Raw genomic sequence first — 18088 nt, 5'->3', positions numbered from 1 at the left:
CTTCTTATATATAAAAATGGATTTTCAAATCTGTTAGTCGCGCTAAAACTCGAAAACGGCTAAACGGATTGGGCTGATTTTAATCTTAAAATAGTCGTAGAAGTCCAGGGAAGGTTTTAAAGTGACACAAAGTTCACGGGGACAGCTAGTAGCTGTATAAAAATGTTATCATACGTAGCTATATTTTGCAGATGTAACGACTATCAAAATGATTTCGATCTGCCAGAAGTCTCGTAACGGATCATTGGATTTTTCTCATTTCTTTTTAGCTAAGCAAATAGAGTAAGTTGGATAATTTGACGTGTTGCCTCTGGGGACTCTAACATCTGGGGGTGCAGGATGCGTCTGCCATGCCACTGTAGCCCCTATTGATAGTTAAAAAACAATCTGCTGTGCCATTCTAGGCCTTATTGACAGTGTAAAAAAACAAGAATTCAATTGTAGGTAGAGAATGCTTTTGAAATATTAAGCAGCTCTATTAGAAAAGTATAGGGTTTGGATAGGGGAAGTTTTAGACAGTTTTCTAGTGAGTAATAGTGTGTGCATTGAAAAGAACAATCTTGGCTATAACCTTGCCAAGATAGTTATTTTCAATGCAATAAGGTTTTACTTGCACATAAAATTGATGTAATATTATGCCAAGACGAGTTTTCTTGCTGCCGCTGAAAAAGTTATACATCATAGGCAAGCCATGTTTTAGACTAAACATGTTTTACTTTACATTTTTACTTTACCTGGCTACACGATCAACACTTAGTAAGGAAATTCACGATCAACACTTAGTAAGGAAATTTTATTTTTTCCAGAAAATTCGATTACAGTATAGTAATATTTCATTGTTAAAAAAATTATATTTACTTTTTAACCACAAATAAACCTGAAATATACAACCCGAAACTAAAAATAGAAATATAATTACTTATTATGCTTTCAATTTTCATCATCTTTTTTATAATAAAATATCATTGTTCATCATACAAAGAGATTTTCTGTTGAAAAATATCTAAAGATAACAATAAAGGTCCTTATTTTATTATTCTCTTGATAAGATTAATATTATTAGAAGCAAAATTAATATAAGTACTTCAACAATCGTATTGAGCTATAAAAATTTTCGCGTGGGCAACAGACTCGAGAGTCGAGAGTTTTATTATTTCACAAACAATAAAGTATTCCGTATTTTTATTTTTACAATAGTAAATTATAATATTATTCTAATTTCTGAATATGTTTTTTTTTTATGTAATAATATTCATCATCATCATATCAGCCTATAGTCGTCCACTGCTGGACATAGGCCTCTCTCAATGAACTCCAAGATGACCGATCTCCTGCTACTCGCATCCAACATGGGCCTGCAACTAAACGGAGATCGTCGTCCCACCTAGTTGGAGGTCGAATAATATTATAATTTATGAATTATATTTTTGAAATCAACTTTCTAATACCTAAAGTAATATTGATATTATTATGTTGATCTTTAATTACTCTTTACCTGTCTATTTGTATCGTCAAAAAATACGATAGTCACAGAACTGTCTGAGTCGAACCTTTTGGGGTATTCGAAAAGCGATAAGAAAAATTTATCGTATTTCAAAATCTCATTTTCATTGTGATAATAAAAAACCTACCTAATATTTTATATCTATCTCTAACTCTCTAGCATACACAATCTACATCGATATTTGGGCAATCATAGACGAATATCATGATTCATGTTCGTAAACAGGAAACTGTTTACGTACATCATGGGCCAAAGAAAGATTCTTTAAGGTTGCAACAAAAATGCAATATATTTTACATCTTCAAAACTTTTCAAGATTGCACCCCTCCCCCTTATAGGGGTGCAATTTTAAATTTAAGACGATTCAGTTCGCAGGTCTGATTGAAAACCTTAGCCCTAGGCGCTAAGGGCTCTTAAAATGTACACCTAAATGCCTGAGGGCAGGTTGCGTGGGGCCGTTGGGGTAAAAAGTAAATTGTATTACAGAGCACTTATGGGGGAAGTATACACTCGAAACATTTATTGGTAAACAATAATCAAGTTTTTTGGGCATTGTCAATCTTTGTTTTCATTGACTATACGCATTTTTTGAGAGTTGTAAGAACAAGAAAGTGTGGCTCGGTTTGGCTACTACTTCATGATATTATTACGAAAATTTTGCGCCAATTTTTGTTACCATTGTAATATCTACGACTTCTACTTGAGCCACAGAATTTTTAACAGATTAGTAGTGCATGAGCATACAAATTCACAACATAAAGTCATGTTTGTTTGGAAGTGCAACCGTCAGAACACTGTGACTCCTGAGTGGTCAGCTTTTCGCCGTTTTCACATTTATTAACAAAATTCACTTAAACTTACAAAACTTCTTTCAACACTACGTCATTATGGAAATGTTGACTGCTTTAAAAAAAATAAGATGATATGACGTCATAATATTTTGACTACGACCAGTTCTACTCGACATAATATCCAGTATCTAGTACAATCCATACTAATATTATATGTATCTGTCTGTGTTTATTCTTCACGCCCAAATCGCTGAACCGATTGTGCTGTTTGGTATGGAGAATGGAGATGCTTTTGGATATTTTTAATGCTGAAAAAATTACGGTTCCCGCGCGAAAACCGAATTTTAGTGCAATGGAGTTGCGGGCGTTATCTAGTTTGAAGATGAAGTACTAAAAAAAAAAACTCCTTGTTTCAGGTCTAGACGCAGAGCTATACTACGTGCGAGAAGGCGCGGTGAACACGTACGCGACTAGCTTCATAGTGCCAGTGCCGGCGCATATAGCCGATCTGGAGTTCATGTGGCAGTCGCTGGGAAGGAAACCGGTAAGTAGGAATTAATAAGTGGGATATAGTCCGCGCAATCCACGAAGTAGCGCCCCACCACTTTTTGGGTGAGCATCTTTCCCTTGACCGTGACGCTTTTTCTTAATTTGTCTATTTATTGTAGTGTGCGCGTGCACTCATAGGTAATTAGTGTGTACCGATAACACTCAAATATTGGCGAAAGCTTGCGCACATATTATACTATAACTATTAGGAGGAATAGTGGGGTGCGTCTTCTTGGATTGTACGGACTATAGTGTGTTTGTCTATAAAGGTAAAATGTACCGATATGGATACTTTTTTTGGTAAAAAGTGGCCCCGTGCGAGTTTCTTACGCTGCGCCGGTTCTTCTCGCTGGGTTAGTTCCCGAACCGGTGCTAGGCAACATGACTGTAGCCCGACATTCTGAAAGCATTTGGTTCAAAATCCAGAAATAAATCTGGGGGCATGGGAGTGCCCCCGCCAAGATGAGCCAATCTTTTTTTTTTTTCATTTATTTGGGAGGTACCGGAAAAGGACATAGGTTTTTTTACGCAATAAAATGTACAGTTCCCTCCCGATTAGCAAACGGTTTTCAGTTATCTACCAAAATGTGTTAGTAATAACCTCCATACAACTTTTAGGGCCTGTTTCACCATATTCTGATAAGTGACGAATAGGCCACCAATTAATTTGACAGATCAAGTATGGAGAATCTGTCAAAAAAGTTGTGGATAGCCATTCGGCACTATCAGAAAGTGGTGAACAAGAGGGCCTGTGCCCTTACTGTCTAAACACAATAGGCGGCCGAAGCATGATTACGCTTGCAATGTTTTTTAAATTTACACATTGCTAACGTAATATTATACATATATAAAATTCGGCATGGTATGTTGTGGACGATTGCGTTTACACAATTACGTGACAACCGAGATACGGTTGTCACTTTTTCACACAGAAAGGACATTCGTATAATAATATATGAACAAAGAAAAAAAACCAAAACAAATCAAGAACGTCGTTTGGTGACAGTGTAAACTGGAAAATCCAATTAAAACTTTTTTGTCACGTACATTTTGTAACAAAGTGATGAAAATTACTTTAATTATTATTTTAGTTCCTTATTTATTCCTGTTTTTCCACGAAACCCCCATTCTGTGACAATATACTGTAATTTGATTTTACTTTAATGAATGCCGCCGGCTCTAACGTCTTTCAATTTCGCCTCCAACGCGATTAATTTTAGAAACAAAAGAGTGTAAGCCCCGCCTTTGAGTTTGAGTAAAATGTTTTAAAACAAATTCTCGGTGAATAACGAGAGGATAATAGTTTTTATTTGTAATATTAAAGATAGTTTAAACCTTCTAATTAAATTCCAATAAGAACATACTCGACTCGTTTAGCCTCTTACAACCTGACTTCTTGTAAAGATATTATGTTCTTTAATACAGAATGTCCAAACATAATATGCAAATCCTAGAAACATTTTCAAAAACCTGCGTCTTATTCATTAAATGAGTTTGCTTCGTACTTCGATTTGACACAAAATCTCGCTTTTGCTTTGGCTCTAATAGGCCACTGCACATATTGGAGACCTTTTAATATGAGAAAAACCTGTCTTTACGGTGCTCCATAAACGATTAAAAATGCCAAGTGTCTGGGTGTACGCACTTATTCTAATTGGATACACACTACACTTTGACATGTAGATTGTAGGTATATCTAGAATTTATTAGCCACTAATGGCCTTAATGCATTTGATTGTCAAAGGATGAGCACTAATGAAGTGAAATGTATCTCTCTAATTAGAGCCTTCTGGGTAGTCAGATATAGCATTAGAGAGTTCTAAAGCGATTATAGCATGGCTAATTTAAATTACATTTTAATCATCATTAAATGCGCGATTAAAGCGACTAATGAAATCATTTAATTTACCGCAGTACCTAAAAATATATTGAGTGTTTTAACGAAGGTCGATTTAGGTCGAATATGAAGCCGTTTAATTCGGCCGTAATTTCGGGCATAAGCAGTAGGCATAGCCAAACTACATTGGCTGAAGGACTATTTAAGATAGCCAAATAAGATGAAACTTTGATTGCACACTAAATGGAAATGTTATCACCACATCGTAAACGGTAGAAAGTGGCATAATATATGTCAAGATGGTCTTGCGAATGCACCTAAAGTAACGGAAAAATGATCTCTTATCAAACAATTTTAATTCGAAATTCACTCCTTATTTATCGTCTAGACGTACTAAGACTAAGATCTAATTGTCCGTCTGTCCACAGCTGGCGTACGTGATGGGCATAGAGTATGAGAGCAGAGGCGCCATGCTGCCGCCGCAGGTCAACATCTCCGAGCGCGGTTATGTGCCTACCACGCTGCAGACTTTTAGGTACATTCATAATATTATCTTAGTAGGTAATTAAGGACACAATGTTGTATGTTGGAGTTGCTAATGTTGTGGTCAACACCACATGACATGAGAAATTTTATTAGTGCACAGCTTTACATGGTATTACTGTCGTTATTTTGTTTATTAATTATTAATTATTCATTCTTAATCCTACTAGTACTACGCTCAGTGTAAAAATTTGCGAAAGTACATTAAGGCGACGCCTTGATAATTTGGCTGTAGCGATATCGATTTTTCTCAGCAATGACTAAAGCTAAGAAATTAAAGTTCATTGTCAGTATTCATCATGTCCTTGTCTTTGAATTACCCATAGCATAACACGATTGGTCAACTTTTATAACATAGAATAATCAATCAAAAATACCTCTGTAAAAAAGGGATTCCTATTTTGCCAACAGAGGAGAGTGATAAGCTTCCAAAATTTGTACATAGCTTGGTTCAAGCATACACTTTGCCCATAGCTTATATGAAATGTATTTATTTAATTTAAATTACGAGACAAAAACCATTTTGTCGCTTACGCCCTTTCCATTTTTGCGGTTCCATTGCTTGTTGTGCCGGCCCGGCCTCTCATAGAAAACAAGCAATCTAAAACATATCCAACACGGTTTTTTACTTTTACGCGGCGTCACCTTAATAGATAAATACGATGGATGTTAGTTGTCCTTTTTTACGCAAACTCTACCGTTTTCATTAAATTTTAACTGTTTAGTTTTTGCCTCTGAAGTCACAAAAGATACTCTTGTTTCTTAAACCGTTTTTAACTCACTGTTTAATAATTTGGGGTCAAATGGTGATTTTCATGAGTGGAGCTGTGGCAAAATGATTTTAACAACAATGATAGAAAACTAAACATATTAATTTATTGGTAAATATATTTTTTTATTTTTAAGCTATTGCATTGCTTTTACCGCGGACTTTGAGCGCGGATACCGAATCGAGAAATTCCGTAACGAAAAAATTTAACAACCCCGCATTACTGCGGTGCGGCGTTGCCGTACATCGTCTATTTCTCTAACTGCCGCACTCAGAGTGGGACATTGATTACTTAAATGTAATTAATTCAAAACTTTGACATTATCTGTCAAACTCTCCATTAAATTGAAGCTTAATCGTAATTAAATGTCTCTGAGTATGGCGATAAGAGGTCTAAATCTGACGTAAAAATGACGTTTGAAAGTCGCCATGTTGGCTCTGATAGCAGTAGTGAGAGTACTTGAAACTAATACTAGTGATGACAACCAATAACGATTAAGTGGCCATTTGCAATTTACGTCAGATTTAGTTCTCTTCCCCCGCATTGGGGGCGCTGATTCCGCTTCAAATAGGCGCAAAGAGCAGGTGGGTATCATAAGTCCAGCGTACTTGTATAATGGAGGTCAGTGCTTAGACTAGACGTATGCGAATTACAATTGCATAAGTTGATAAATTGTTGTTATGTAATAGGTTTATCGCGGCAGTCCTCGAGTGTCACACGCATGTTTTAATAGTAAACTCGACTAGTTCTTCTACCATAATAATTGTTACTCTTATACAGGGTGCGTTTACCATGCACGGGTTCCCGCAGCGCGGAGATCCTGGTGACGATGCAGCTGAACATCTCCGCGCCGGACAGAGACCACAAGGACGTCAGACTCACCTTCAAGAGGAACAAGATCTGTTTGAAAGGTACCTAGAGACATTTTTGAATTTTTATTTATTTGTTTCATAGCATGTAAAATTACAATTCTGAAAAATATTGTCTTTAACCCGTAGCCGAGTTGTGTAGATAATAGATAATATACAAGAGGTTCTCTTATTTTAATCGTAAGTGTCTAAACACACTAGGCCGAAAATGCGCGGCCGAAGTTCGACATAAACACTTGCATTGTATTTTAAATTACTGCCGAAATTACGTCGCGTAAGGGTCAATTTATACTAGCGCAGAGTCGAAACGCATCGAAGCGAATTATTAAAACTGAACATAACAAATTCAACCTTAACTCCAAAGCGTTAACGCACTTTATTACTTCTAAGAATTTAAAAAGGCGAATTCGTGTGAATGCGCCCGACCAACGCTGATTGGCCACGAAGATATTATTATAATGTATGCGTTACGCTCTGGAGTTAAGGTAAAATTTTATGTGTTCAGTAATTTGAAATTCGCTTCGCTTCGACTCTGCGCTATTATAAATTGACCCTTATAGCGTATACGTAGCGCAATCCTTCGATCGTGGATTCTTGGAAATCTATTGTTATTCTATTGTGTCTTACTCACCGGTGAGGGGCTTGATGGGTTAATAAACACTAAGAGCCTGTCCGCACTGCAAATTTTAACCGCGTGGATTTTTCTTCGCACTTCTGTAACACATTGAATCTTATGAGAGTATCTACACTTGCGATAAAAAATTCGCAAAAATTTATATCAAAAAATTCGCTCGAATAAAATATTCTGTGCGATAAAAATTCGGGCAGTCCGGCTGAAACGTAGTATGAGATTTCTATGAATTTCTTTCTTACGGCATAGTGTTTAGTGAATTGGAAATTTGATGTTTAGAATGTAATATTTTACTAGCAGAATCTGAACTCTCGAAAATGTAAAATTGAACCCTTAGTAATACATATATGCATACTTGGGTCTGTCTGTCTACCGATGTAGATGAAATTTAGTGTAGAGATACTTTGAGATACGGAAAAACACGAGAACAGAAAAAATACACGGATTACTATAATAAACGAATTTAATGCTAAGTACTCACATGCGGTTTTGCTCGATAGTTTTACTCCGAATCGAGTAATAATTACTGTGTGGACCGCAAAACTGACAGCTCGAAGGCTCGCATCGAACTGGCTTGATGGAATTAAATATATCGATTTAGAATAAAACTATCGAGCAATGCTGAATGTGTGGACGAAATCCCGAACCGCGGGTTTTGCTCGACGTTATTGCTCGATCGAGCAAAACCGTATGTGAGTACTCAGCATAAGTATAGCTTACTTGCCCAGTAGTAATTATCTGGTAATCCTCATGGGTCGCAGTGACAGTCAGGGCTACAGCGACCTGCCTTCTTTAAAAACTTATCTGGTAGTTAGTAAATAATATTATGTTATGCCACTTAACAATGGCTCAACTTTGCTCGGTTTTACTAAGGACGTGTAGACACTAGACATCCCAACATCGAGTATTATCAATTTCTAAATCTGTCCCAGAAATCAATTTGTCATGTTTATTTCAATAGTATTTGCTGAATGGACGACAAGTGTCACGTGAATTTCCGTGACATAAATCACGTAGGACGTAGCCCCGACCCGCCGTCACGCGTCCAAATTTTATTTTGTACGTTTTGTCCCGTAAATCGTAAAATTCGCGAAAATATGACGGAGTGATGCTAAGTTGCAACACTGTCACAAGGTATAGTAAAGTACTCCGCCATCTGCCTATGAATCAACTTCTACAAATGTATGTACAGTATAGTCGATCATTAGTAATAGTTGCTTGTATTTGTCAATCAAAGACCATCATGGAGAACCTCTAAACTCTAAGCAAAGCTCAGTATGAGCGGCTACAAAGCTAGAAATACAATGGCACATTCAATTAGTCAAATAAACTTCTTCTTTACGAGTAGATTTAGTATGAATTCAAAAAAGTATATATTATTATTCATTCTGTAATTTGAGCAAATAAATAACTTTACTTACTTACTTTACATTATTCATTCTCTTTTCAATTCATGTTTATTTTATTTGAACCTTCTGAAATCCCAAAATTGACCTTTTAAAATTAACTGAAAGTAGGTAAAGCATACAAATGAGGTGTTTTCGTTACAAATGCCGCTTTATGGACATTTAATTACAGAATAAACGGGAAACAACTTATGTAATTAATTTTAAGCTTAATTACATTTATTATTTACGACAGCTATAAAAACGCGAACTTGTTAATTTTATTTTAAGATATAAAATGCTAAGCGCCAACCATTTAAAAAAGCCTAACCTATTTCGTAAAAGTTGTACGCAAAATTATTATTACTTACTTACCTAAATGTAAAAAACACAAACTCACATTTTAAGTTTCCCCCTACCAATCGCATTTACAGGCATATAAAGCAATATACCGAAGTTTTGCCACAAACACTTTGTCTGACAATAATAATAACAATAAATTTTGCCGCCTTCGCTGAATGGGGATATTCAAAATGGCGGACGCATTACGTCATATCTAAGCGACATTATCCGAACTCCCGATGTATTCCCAATTTTTCGCTTACGGGACTCATAGAATTGAATTTATTGCTTTTTATTGCATCCTGTACATTATTAGTGAAATTTATATCTCACAGTTGCTGTAAAGTACCTTTTCGGATAGTAAATCTTGAAATATTAGGTAAAGCAAAATATTATATTGACAACGGTTTAACTTTATATTACGAGTATTATGATTGAAGTAGACAAATATCTTAACTACAATTATTTTAATATTATAATATTAATTAAGCTCCACTAAGAGCGCATATTTTATGTGAATTAACTACATTTAAAAAAATCTGCAACAAAATCAATAATAAAAATATTGAATAAGTACTTAATTCCTACGTTATGCAAAATATATCTGCTTTGCCTTAGCTTTGTAAAACATCTTTAAGTACCTTTCTTCCATATTTAATTTTAAAATTTTACAAGATTAGCCAAAACGTACTAACCGCCATCTTTTCATTATTCGTTAAACGGTTTCCCTGTAACCAAGGAGTTTACAGATGAGCGAAACTTTACTCACTCAACAAATCACTCCCTCTCTTTATTAGCATGTAGACGATTCCGTAGACGCAACAGGATATTGGGGGAGTCCCCTTTTTAATGTGTTTACAACGATGTATCGATTGTTCTATTGTACTTTTATTTGACTTGAGAATTTCTTGGCGTATTGTGTTCCGAATTTGTCGCTTGTAAAATTAATTTGAAATTAATTTCTTTCTTTGGATAACTTGTTTGTAATTATTTTTCGTTTAAAAATAGATTTATTGCTTCTTTGTTAAGTAAATTAAGAAATAAATTAAAATAAAAGTTATAAATTCAAAACATGGTCCGATCGGTTTTATGAATATTACACAGTAGTTCATTCTCTACCTCGCGTAGTATTAAGCAGTTCAAGTATGCCATAGGCTAAAAATGATGGTCTGTGGAGTAAAATATTATGGTCTGCGCAAAAACTCTTAGTAGAATCACGCTGGGTGTCGCTTAGTGAAAAACGTTTTCGCCTAAGCGCCAATGGTGGTAAAACATTTCCATAAAAGTAAACGAGCGATATCACCATAACGCTTTTGATAAAAACAAAAGCATAATATCGGCGGTTTATGATAAAGACCTTATATTAACGCTGACATTTTGGATCCCGCATCTATTTATTACTAAAAAATAAAGACGTAGTAAACATGGAAATGCAAAATCGTGCTCAAATAAAATATAGACCAATTGCAGGCATTAATTCGATATTAACATAATGTGATAAGCTTTTTTAATATTATAAAGATTTAGATTCACGTTTTATTAACGCTTCTTTTATTTGTACGTTTATTATAACAATGTTCTAAGAAAATTGTGTCCGCTTAGCATAACCGCCGCAGAAAGGTTTTCTAAAAGTACAAGAGACAAAATGACGTTGACGAAGTCAGTCAGTTGATCTAAAATCTCTCAGTTTTCCTATTCTTTCGATATTTCTTTTCTACGCTGGCCAGGCTAACCCTTCAAAATGTAACCTTCTATTTTTTTTTTCATGTTGAATTTATTTAGTCAGATCGTACAGTTAGATTAATTTATTTATTCAAATGTGTGTCAGGTGTACGTGACTTATCACTGCATCAGCTGTTATCAAGTTATTCGATCCGATTATCCGATTCCAAAACCCGGTTTGACGGATTTGTGGAATAATAAATAGGTGTTTTCATATTTATTTTCAAATCCTCTATGGAAACAGTGGTGGTATGGCATCGTAGAATTTGAAGGAATAGACAGATTTTGAAGCAGTTTTTTTTTGATAAACCGATAGTTTATATTATTATAATACTTTTTGTGAGTTTCTTTAGGTCTGCTCTTCTCGTTGGACTAGTTCTCGGTTTTGAAAACATTTGACAAAATCTAGTAGTCAATCATTTTTATTTTGATAAGTGGTAATTGAGTCTTCTTTTCCTAGCATACATGGGTATGTACCCATGCATTTTTATTATATGCCTGAAATAAAGACCTTTTATTTTTTTATTTTTTTAACAAAATAGGATTTTGCTTTTATCTTAGTTAAGACTTTCGTAAAAACACTGTAATTTACTGGACTACAATTATTACAATTATAGTTTGTACGTTTTAAGATGTTATGGGTGACAGTTTTCATATTCCTTGCTACGGGTTTTTTTTACAAGAAAACAAAAAAAATCAAGATGTAATAAATTATATTCCATCTACAAAAACAAATGTTTCCTAATTGTAAATGAATAAAAACGAAAAGTCGCTAAATGCGACTTTTCTCAGTTAATATTTATTACTTATATAATATATATAGAATAATTTTTCACAGTTAATATTTATAATTTTATTAATATAAAATTATAAATATTAACTGTGAAAAATTATTGTTACGAAAACATTTGAAAAATTTCAGATGCATGAAACGGTACTTATGTCAATAGAGATTGACTCTGTTGAATCGAAATCAAATCGATAAAAAAGGGCGGCCATCTTAAATCGCCGGCACCACTGAAATGTCAGTACGAAATCGATAATTTCGATTGCAATTCCTTTACGAGGTGATTCGATATTTTTAAAGTATCGGTTAATTTTTGTTAGGTAACTTCCCTACTATTGTCAATTAAATTAATAAAAACGCACAAACTATAATAATATTATTTTAATTATCCTTGGTGCGAAAAACAATACAAAGATAGCAAAAAAAGGATATGGGCGCAGAGCCCATAGACGGCCCCAAATTAAATAATAATAATTAAAAAAACACTGTAATTTTACTACACGTAGTTTTCAAATTATTTTTATACCAACTATTCTCATTCGTTTCATCAATTCTTCTTATGTACGTAAAATACAAACGCTCTTTCCCATTTATAATAATTGGTATTGATGCTCCTCTTCCCCTAACTTTAACTAGCTCTATTTTGAGGCTGACTCCAATAGTTGTTAAGTTTGTGGGAACACAAACTCAGAGTAAGGTCTAACCACACTATTATGGAAGGTATTTTGACGGTGGTTTCGACGAGACAGCCCGCCCGTCTGGATAGAGGATGCTGTGATCAGAAATATCAGTTCTGTTTACGATTTGTTTAATTATAATATTATATTTTGATGTAATCATGAAATAAAAGAATAATTTTATCTTAAAATGAAATAATAAGAAATATTAAAAAAAAAAATAATAATAAGAATAAAAATTTTATTCAAACATAAATTCAATACACTGCACACACTAAAGCAAAAAAAAAAAAAGCAAACAATAACCCAAAAGAAAAAATAAAACAAACAACAAACTACAAAAAAAAATATGGCATCATTAGGCAGTGCATTGTATAATGCCGAAAAGGATACCCACTCAGGTGTATTACCACGGCGCAGAACACTGCACCGCGGTACCCGATCTTCCGTGGTTCCTATACATATTACGCCTGACGCACGCCAGATTCGACATAAATAATAACTATGTTCAAGTTTATGCATAGTAAATCTGACTGCGAAGCCAAAAGACTTCATTTATTTACAGGTATTACGTAATATTATGTAATTTGTATCTTTGTACTCGTATGTGGTGCTTTTATATAATGTATTGTCTATAAATTTATAAGCCATCCAATATGGTCCTTTGCGTTGCGGGTAAAGTTTTGCCCCTTTGTTACTAATAAAAAAAATATTACACAGTTTACAAGGTCTATAAGGTCTGCTTGCTTTTGAACAACTTAAGAAACAACACATGATAGATAAAAGGCACCTCGAATAGTTATAATACAAACATCTCTACTAGAAGATAAGAAGTTTAATGTCTGTTTTGGCCCCCAGGTCTATCAACGGTGGTCCACAACGAAACAGCCCGGCTGGCGGGGGACGCGGGGCGAGGCGGGGGCGGGGTGTTCTTCGCGGCGGGGGGCTGCGCGGCTGCAGCACTGGCACTGCTGGCGGGCGCTGCTGCCGGCACGCTGTATAAGAAAGGCAGCAAGGCGCGCCATCATGACTCTATACAGTAAGTATCTGTACTGTAAGTAGCGCACACTTTGTAGCGTGCTGGCCGGCGCTGCAGTAGGCCCTGTACAAGAGAGGCAGCAAAGCGCGTCATCACGACTCTATATAGTAAACGCCTCCGTGGTCCAGTGGTTAAGAGCACGCCTTTTGACTCGGAGGTCGTGGGTTCGATTCCCGCGTTGGAAACATGTTATTTCCAAGTTTGGTTCATACAATGCAGGCTGATCACCTGATTGTCTGACGAGTAAGATGATCCATGCGTCGGATGGGCATGTAAAAAGTCGGCCCTGCGCCTGATCTCTCGCCAGTCGTGTCGGTCTTCCGTCCCACTGGGTTATGAGAGTATAGAATAGAGAGTACTCTTGTGTACTGCGCACACACTTGGGCACTATAAAATTACTCCTGCGTAACTGACCTGGTTTCATTTAAACCGGCCACCATCACCGAAACCGGTGTGGGGAGTTATTATATCACAATAAGTATCCATGCTGTAAATAGCGAACTCTTCGCGGCGACAGCACTGGCACTGCTGAAGGGCGCAGAAGGGAGCGCCATCATGACTCTACACAGTAAGTGTCTCTACTCGGTGGTAGGCATCATGTAGGACATTCTGAAAACATTTATTTTAAATTTATTCAGAAATAAAACAATTTTGATTTTGATTTTTTTTCTAATCAGCGCACAATCCCGAATTGCTCTATCGAAATTTGTCTGAAAGTAGAAGCTTCCCACAACGTATATCCCCAAAATTCAGAAAATTCACAAAGTTATCGACTATTAGAGTCCTCTTGTCGACAACATAAGCTCTGATCCTGAGTAAATACAGATTTGCTTAATCACTTATCCCCCTTATCGCTTCATAATACGGTCTAAAAGTGACAAACTGCACCTGTTATAATATATACCCCACCTTAACCCAACGTCCCAAACTAACAATTTACCTCCATACAACGTCCTCAAACCGGCGTCATCCAAACTTTGAACAAGCGGCAGACTAAGCACTCAAAGTATAGTGCATTCAACCTTCAAAACCTTTTGTTGGTATACAATAGTACACAATCAATGTTTATCTATTTGGTCTGGACCATTTTGGGCATCTTGTAGGCCAGACAATTTACCGACTCTGACTAGAATATAAACAGAATTAATATCTTTTAACATTTTCATTGTTCTGTTATATAGATAGTATTATAGAATGAGTTGTCTTAATTTTTGTATCACCAATCAAAAGAGACTCAATTTTGCTAATGCTATAAACATTACTAGAAATTAAAAACCGCTGAAGTTATGTGCAAGTACATTTAATGTAATCATAATTTTTCTTAGAAAATGCCTTAAATGAAAAGCCGAATAAACATATTTAAAAAGACGCAGCTGTCCAATAATAAAATTTTGTTAAAAAAACTTCTTCCTGTAACACTCTCTCTACAACTATTTTGGCTTTGCAGACTCTTCTAAATAATTCCCTTCACAATTTGGCAGATATTCATTCACTGATAACACAACAATCTGCATAGTGAGCATATTCAGCACCTGATAAGACCCCTCCGAAGACTATGCATATTGCACAGATCAGAGAAGCGTGGCAGGATTTAGTATGCATTTAGATAGCTTGGAATAAGTTAGTTTTGATACCATGAAACCCTTATGTAAAACCTTCTTATCAGAAACTTAATTCATCTTTAGGATTGTACAGATGCCTACAAATCTGATGTATCAATTTGGACCTTGTTATTTGTTTCAACTAACGTTTTGGCCGCCACATTGCGAGATCACAAGCAAGTATATTATGTACATTTATTTGAATAGCGGCTCGGTCATTTACATATAAAATTTGCTTGTCATCTCGCGATGTAGACGCCAAACCGCACGTTCCGGCGATCGCGTATAAATCCAGTTTAATACAAAGTTGCAGATCCACCAGTCCCAGTAGTAAACGCATACGTAAATTACAAACAATGTTGCATTCTGAGAACTCACTTCCGATGCAACAATTTAATATTATATTAATTTGCGAGTTCAACTGGCTCTATTAAGCTGAAGATAATATGCAATATGGCGTCACACCCACTGCAAAACAGTGACAAGACTGTAATAGAGTTTCAGAAGCATATGTGATCGTATTCCCAGTATACTACGTTACTGTGTTGGGAAAATTGAATATAGTTATGTGCTCGAAGGAATTAAATGACAAAGAACAGATTATGAGAGATGATCTATTTGTTTATTTTTTGAAAAAGGGACTAAAATTGTAGAAAAAATTAACAAAATCTGCATCTGCATTAATCGGCAATAGAAGAAAAATATACATGGAATTTAAACTATAACAAAAACCGTCTAGCTTTTGTTAAAAAATAATATAATGTAATTTCTATATCGAAAAAGAAACTCTTTTTTTTCGCTTATTTTACAAAATCTATTTCTTATAATTATGGTTGTGTACACTTTAAACATAGCGAGATGATGAAGGATAAAAGTTAAGACTAAAAAATCTACCAACCGAAAGATAACACGCTATTCCTACCAAAAACAAAAAGAGCGTATCAAAAGATAGGGTATGCAGTAGTAAATTTTAACGACCGTTCTGTGATAAATGATGCTATGCTCTATGCTCCTCTATAGTCTATGCTCCGACTCTATGGTTCTCTATCGATAGATAATAAATTACTCGCTGACGTTTAATTGCGCTCCTAGTGTTCGCGGTGAAAAATTGTCTATGGCATTTGTTAGCATACCAACAATAGAGCTCCTATCTTTTACGAGTATCGACTAGCTATTTATTGGTTGTAACTTAGATAAGACTGTGGCTGGGAATCCTATTATTATTTGTTTGGTGTAAAACTTTATGATTGGTTTTGTGTTAAAAATATCCCAGAACGTCGAGTTTCATTTTTTTTTCTTCTCTTTTCAAAAGCAGTATGTCTAAGGTGCCAGTTATTTAAGTTTTTGTGGCACTTAGCTGAAAGTATAACGCGGGCGTAGCGTTGTTTTGGTGCGTAGCAGCTGTCCCTCAAAATTACGTCATCAGCGTTAGTTTTTAGTTCTTCCTCATGCAAATATATTATGACGTGTTATTTACAAGTGTAAAACTACTGTTACTCCAATGACACTTTACTGTGTAACATTAGTTGCTGTTGTGGCTTCATGAAAAAATAGCCTGATAGAGCTGTAAAGTATTAAGGTGATTGAAAGTCCACTGATCACTAAAATGTTAAAGTACTAAATGTAATGTAAATTATTGTACTATCAGAGAAGTTGATTCCTAGGCAGGTGGGGGACCTACGTAGTTTGGTCGCGCTATGTTTAACCCAGCAAATCACGACTAATCTTGACCCGACGTAACTCGACCAAATGACGTCGGTCCGTCATCTGCCTATGAATTAATTTCATCGATGGTACAATAATTGTACAATATCGCCTCCGTGGTCCAGTGGTTCAGAGCATGGCTCTTGACTCGGAGGTCATGGGTTCGATTCCCGCGTTGGGAACATGTTATTTCCAAGTTTGGTTAGGACAATGCAGGCTGATCACCTGATTGTCTGACAAGTAAGATGATCCATGCGTCGGATGGGCATGTAAAAAGTCGGTCCTGCGCCTGACCTCTCGCCAGTCGTGTCGGTCTTCCTTCCCACTGGGTATATGAGAGTAAAAGGAATAGAGAGTGCTCTTGTGTATTGCGCTCACACGTCGACAATAAAAAACTTACTCCTGCGTAACTGGCCTGGTTTCAATGAAACCGGCCACCGTCACCGAAACCGGTGTGGGAGTTATTATTATTAATTGTACAATAATAGATTCATCCTTTCGTATTGTTACAGTACATCCTACACTACGGCGGCTTACGGCAGCCATCAGAACGTTCTGCTACGACTGGACACCCTCGCTCGCCCACCCAGCTCCACTGGCTCATATGCAACAATAGCCAGCTTACACAAGTTTCCATTTGGTAAGTTATAGGTTGTAAGTTTCTGACGCTGCCGTTACTAGCCTTGAAAATAATGACGCGATAAGGTACATAAGAGCCAGGGCCCGTACCACGAAACCGTTTTGAGACTCAAACAATCGAACGAGAATACCGCATCCTACTCTAACAAATGTGAAACGACGTTGTTAGAGCAGGACGCAACATTCTCGTACGATTGTTTGAGTCTCAAAACCGTTTCGTGGTACGGGCCCAGGATGGCCCACGGTGGCGTAAAATCGAGAGGAGTGTTAAAGTTGGGAGAGGCTTTTGCCCAGCAGTGAAGCAGCTCTTAAAAATGTTATAGGCTGTTACTAATGTCGCAAAAAGCTCAAACCTTAGAAGATACGACAGCATGATGGACCAATAAAAGCCATAACATATAGGGAGAATATTCGTCTATGACTGCCTGTGCGCCAATTGTGCATTCAATACGTGGTAGAGCCATGCTTCGGCATGAATGGGCCGGCTCGACCGGAGAAATACCACGGGCTCACAGAAAAAGAGTGAGTGAGTTTACCGGAGGCCTAATCCCCTACCCTATTCCCTTCGCTACCCTTCCCTATTCCCTTCCCTACCCTCCCCTATTCCTTCTTAAAAGGCCGGCAACGCACCTGCAGCTCTTCTGATGTTGCAAGTGTCCAAGGGCGACGGAAGTTGCTTTCCATCAGGTGACACGTTT

General features: G+C 36.3%; 1 protein-coding gene across 1 annotated transcript in view; it reads left to right on the top strand.

The window, feature by feature from the left end:
• Window positions 1-18088, top strand: part of LOC121730379 (tyrosine-protein kinase Dnt) — a 66048-nt gene that overhangs the window by 31069 nt on the left and 16891 nt on the right. Inside the window, exons 2-6 of the mRNA XM_042119397.1 lie at window positions 2712-2839; window positions 5110-5216; window positions 6775-6905; window positions 13266-13446; window positions 17264-17391. Of these exons, the coding sequence (XP_041975331.1) occupies window positions 2712-2839; window positions 5110-5216; window positions 6775-6905; window positions 13266-13446; window positions 17264-17391 (675 nt within the window). The remainder of the gene's footprint in view (window positions 1-2711; window positions 2840-5109; window positions 5217-6774; window positions 6906-13265; window positions 13447-17263; window positions 17392-18088) is intronic.

This window comes from Aricia agestis, chromosome 9, assembly GCF_905147365.1.
Source record: "Aricia agestis chromosome 9, ilAriAges1.1, whole genome shotgun sequence".
In the NCBI taxonomy this organism is placed as follows: domain Eukaryota; kingdom Metazoa; phylum Arthropoda; class Insecta; order Lepidoptera; family Lycaenidae; genus Aricia; species Aricia agestis.
This window is presented reverse-complemented; position numbering and strand designations above follow the sequence as displayed.